This window comes from Anopheles coustani, chromosome 2 (genome assembly GCF_943734705.1).
Source record: "Anopheles coustani chromosome 2, idAnoCousDA_361_x.2, whole genome shotgun sequence".
In the NCBI taxonomy this organism is placed as follows: Eukaryota; Metazoa; Arthropoda; class Insecta; order Diptera; family Culicidae; genus Anopheles; species Anopheles coustani.
Genome location: NC_071289.1, coordinates 88103930 through 88108906, shown reverse-complemented (window position 1 = coordinate 88108906; position 4977 = coordinate 88103930). Strand labels below are relative to the sequence as shown.

General features: G+C 41.9%; 1 protein-coding gene across 1 annotated transcript; it reads left to right on the top strand.

Moving 5' to 3' along the window:
* Positions 1–3246: 3246 nt before the first annotated feature.
* Positions 3247–4224, top strand: LOC131265269 (microfibril-associated glycoprotein 4-like). The gene is made up of 2 exons (XM_058267530.1): positions 3247–4016; positions 4083–4224. The coding sequence occupies exons 1-2, from the start codon at positions 3247–3249 to the stop codon at positions 4222–4224; spliced, it is 912 nt and encodes a 303-aa protein (XP_058123513.1).
* The last annotated feature ends 753 nt before the right edge of the window (positions 4225–4977 follow it).

Here is a 4977-nt window from a genome sequence, read left to right as displayed (position 1 = left end):
AGAGGTCGCTAATAATTGCACTGCTTGCGCAGTTGTGCAGTCGCAGTTGTGTGAGTGAGTCGATGTTTGTGTCGATGCTGGTCAGGACGCTTTCGGCTCCAACCCGCTCGGAGGTCGATCGAGTATTTGCGAATAATCCGCACCGTTGATTGGCAATTTAAAGTTTCGAGTGCTGCCAGAGACCGTTGCCGAAAAGTCATCCCGACTGTTGGGAAAGCTCGCCCGAGTTGTGAGTGGTTTTCCGTTCAGCACATAACGCAAATGATTTTTGATGTAGTACACGAGAGTCGTTTGAGGGCATTTATTTGCTACATGCACTTGAGGCAATTATTTTACCGTTGAGTGACGCAAACTGAATTGAATGTTCAATACAACCAAACGGTTTTCATTGGTAAATAATTAAAGAACAAAAAATACTATGTACCAATAAACATGATTACGCATTGCCTTCCATTAGCGTTTAAGTAAATATATAACTTTCCTACGCTCCATCCAAGCACTCGTTTAATTGAAAGAAATTCCTTAATTTACATCATTCCATAAACTGGAGCCCATTTTTCAGTTCCACAAAGCAAAGAGCAGCACCAACAGCGGTGTGTTGATTTATTAGGCGAGAAACAAGTCATAATTAATGCACACGGAAAGTTTACCCTAGAAGGGGTATATGGAAGGGAATGAAGATGTTTCGGAATGCGAAAACTTTTGAGTATGAAAATTCAAGGGCAAAGCGTCCAGTGATGGTAGTGCAAATTAAGAGTTACCAGTTACCTTTCAGCACAGGAGTGAAGATAAATTTGAAGCATTAATAACAACAGCTTCTTCGTGTGGCAAAGAAAACGGGTTAAAAACGCCACGAAACGAAAGGTAGTTTAGAGTCGGAAACTTTTGAGACATGCATGCTTCTGTGTGAAAGCGTTAGTTCTTCTCGAGTGTGGTTGTTTTTTTTTACCAACAATTTCAAGTTGAACGATGGCCAAACAATTTCAACTTGTTGATCTAATCTAGCAAATCAATGCATGATCATTTAAGAAATTTTGTTCAAATTAAGAATACAACATCATCAATTACAAACACTTTTCAACAAACCAAATTGCAGCATAACCAAAAGAAAATAGATATTTATATTTGGTGCTTGATATAATATGGTTATATCATCAACGGATACATTCAACTTTGCGCCATAAATAAATCATCAAAATCAACTAATACACTCTTCGTACATGGTATAACTTCATAATTCAATAAATAGCAATAATGATACTTACTAGCGTCACTAGAAGGCATGATTTGTCATGTAAATGTAATTAGGTAATTTTTGTATCGGTTGTACTAATCTCCTGTCCTGAAGCTAACGCAAATAACAAAGGCTGGCGTAAACCGCGTGATTATTGACTTTCGATTTAGTGCCCCCAGATGGCAATTGCATAATTATACATCAAAATAATCATATCTCTGGACCAACTAGTAAAGCTGGTAATGGGAAAAAAGCCTGCAATTAAAGTGTTCAGTCACTGGGCCCGTTGGAATACATTGCAAAACAAAAAAAAAACAGCTTCCAGCGAGGATGTTAAACAAATCCAACACACAGCTGATTTAGAGAATGTCCAGCAATGCAATGCGATTCATTATCCCCGATAAAACAGAGTCACATTTTATTGTGATCATCCGATTGTGGTACGCGTACGGATTCCGTTGGTGGCGGAAAATCTATTAGTGGCGCTGGTTTCGAGAATCCAGCGTTTAAATTGGATAGTGGCTTTTGATTCAATTGCGTTTCAATTAGGACCCCATTCTGTGCGGATGATGGGGCTTTGTGTTGTGTTGAACGATTCAGTTCAGTTCAGTTCAGATTCAGAAACGGTTGTACACACAACATTGATTCCATCAGGAGCCATTTTAATCCACAGCCGTCTGCATGATAGCGTATAATCACTCACTTCAAACCTTGCACCGTTCACGTGATAAATTGTTCATGCAGACATATTAGGCATGGTAATCCAGTAATGAATAATACATCCACAGTTTAAACATCATTCCCACAAGCTCTACAGCCCCTTCGGCTCTTTCCTAGCCAGACGGACAAGCTTAAGCGTAACTTTCTCGTCATAAAACTACTTCCGTGTGCGGGAAGGGTAGTATTTTTAATTAAACTTTGCCAAATTGATAAAAATTAATCCAGTAAATTCGTGCCGTTCCCTTTCAATCTCTTTCTTCCTCTTTGCTTTGTTTTCCAACTCGATCTCTACTCTCTCCCCGATGCAATCGGTTGATTTTTGTTATTTTTGGTTGTCCCGTCCTTCCAAACCCCGTGAAACACCACGTAGCAGTTTCGGGTCTCGGTTTGTAGAAAGTTTTCTCATTAAACTCGAATTATCGAATGGTCAAATGGTGGATGAGGCCGGTGCTGGTGGGCTAAACTATCGTGCACTGAACGAATCACCCCTGAACCGTAAACGCGGAGTAACCAGCAGTTCCTTGTTACGGACACTCGAGGACGAGTTTCCCAGGTTTCCCGTTCAAGTGACGAAGCAATGCTTTAAAACTTTGTCAAGAGGAGAAATTGCAGTTTGTGGGGATTTTTGGAGAACAAATAAGTTCACCTGGCTAGTTTGGAAAAATGTTCTTGAATTCTGTTTTGAAAAGCGTCATGCTGGATTATTTGTTCCAAATACACGACCTTAAAACAGTATTTTACAAAACAACACGTTTATGTTATCTTTCTTTTTTGCTGGTAATTTAACGATGGTAATTTGAAAATAGTTCATTTTTCTTTACGTGAATTCAATCGCGAATTGAATTGAGGAAATAAGAACCCACTCTATTTACCACATTCTCTTATCACCGATTTATTTGAGACAAACGTTCAAACAAGCAAATAAAAGTCCCACTCGCACCTTTATCAACTACTACAATTTGCTTTCAATTGAGAAGAAAAAACCATAGCGAGATTATTGGAATGAAAGTAAATGGAAGAAATAAAATGGGATGGCTGATGCATCGCTACGATGCTGATAATTGGCTGTAATCATACAAGAAGCTTGACCGTATTTGCGGTCCTTTTTTTCCATCGTCTGCCTTCGATTGCATCGCGGGGATTTACCGACTGAACTCGGCATCGTTGGCGATTGCGAAGGAAGATTAAATAACTTATGCTCAGTAGGCAACGCGCGCTGGAGTCGAACGCAACTGTGTTCAAACGATTCTTTAGTTTAGTGGAATTTTAATAACCAAATAGAATCTAACATCATGAGTGTGACGGGAAGGTTACTTGTTCTGTTTGCGCTCTGTTCCGTGTGCTATGGAAATTTGTCCGGCTTCGGCTACGAGCTGCTGTCCGCCCGGTTGAACTCGATGGAGGCGATCGAGTCGGATCTGCTCACCTTCACGAACGATACCGTGCGTCAGCTCTCCAAGATGGTCGATCTGCTCATGAAGCTCCAGGTGAATCCGTCCGGTACGGGGGCTCGCATAGCCGGAAGTAGTGCTGCTCTGGTGCCGCTCGCAGCTTCTTGTCACGATATTCCATCGCGCTCGTCTGGGATCTACCAGATCGATCCGGAGCACCCGTTCCGGGAGCCGATGACGGTTCTCTGTGACCAGCAGTACGAAGGAGGCGGTTGGACCGTGATCCAGCGGCGCATCGACGGCTCGGTGGACTTCTTCCGGGACTGGCAGGAGTACAAGCGAGGTTTCGGGACACTGCACGGCGAGTTCTGGCTCGGATTGGAGCACATCTACCGCTTGACGAACGTCGCGCCGCATGAGCTGGTCGTGCTGCTGGAGGATTTCGATGGAGCTAAGGCCCAGGCCCGATATAACCGGTTCCGCATAGGTGCGGAAAGCCTTAACTATGCGCTGCTGGAGTTGGGAACGTGTGTTTCTTGCAGCGCCGGCGATGCAATGCGCATCCATCTGAACGAGAGCTTTTCGACGTTCGATCGCGACAAGAGCAAGGCAGCGTTCAACTGCGGCGCGGTGTTCAAAGGTGCCTGGTGGTTCTACAAGTGTCATCGCAGGTAAGAGTCGAATGCGATGAAAACGGTGTGGCACCCTCTCATCCTTTAATTAAACGTTTCTTGCAGCCATCTGAACGGGGTTTACTTAAAGGGCAAATTGACCGAGGCCCAGGACTCGCAGGGAATCATGTGGATGGACTTCCGAGGGGACAAGTACTCGCTAAAGTCTTCCAAAATGATGATTCGACCGCTCAGGACCAACAAATGATAACAAAGGACTCACCATTGGTCAAAATGGTTGTCTTGTGTTTAAATATATTTTTCATAGGGCTCACAGCGCCATTCGTCGTTTGAAAAATAAACCAACCTTCCCCACGCAGTCGCCGTTGTCTGGTAGGATTTCTGCGCCGTAGTCGTCATATTTCCGTTTTCCTCGGAAAATCAATGGAACGCTGTGATAGGGGAAAATGTTTGAGTGTACAACGGGGAGATTCTACGAACCTTCATGAGTGTTGTACCATTTTATTTCCTATTGAAAAATACAAAACATCGTTTCGTTTAGATCTTTTAGGATCAATGTTTAAAGGATTTAAGGCAAAAAGCATAATCAATCGTTAACGAGAACTGGTAAAATTTTTTTCAAAATAAAAACACTATATTTTACAGTAGTAAGTTCTTGCATTTGTTTTAGAACTAATACGCTTTAGGCAGTGGCGGATTTAACAGTGCGCGCAAGGGGTCCCCAACCTACATGGGCCAAGTTCGTAATATTTATACTTTAACAAATATTCTACAGAATTCATAAATTTTCTTTAACGATCGATAAATAATAAATTGGAACCGGTCAATAATGAATAGTTTTACTGCATCTTACAAAAATTAATGCTAAAAACCATAACGAAATAATGAAAGGAAGGTGCGGTGTATAATTAGCGTCGAAGAGTAACAGAAGAAAAATGGTTTATAGATTATCAATTGGAAACAAACATGTAATTGCAAGATTGCAAAACAACAAGATTGT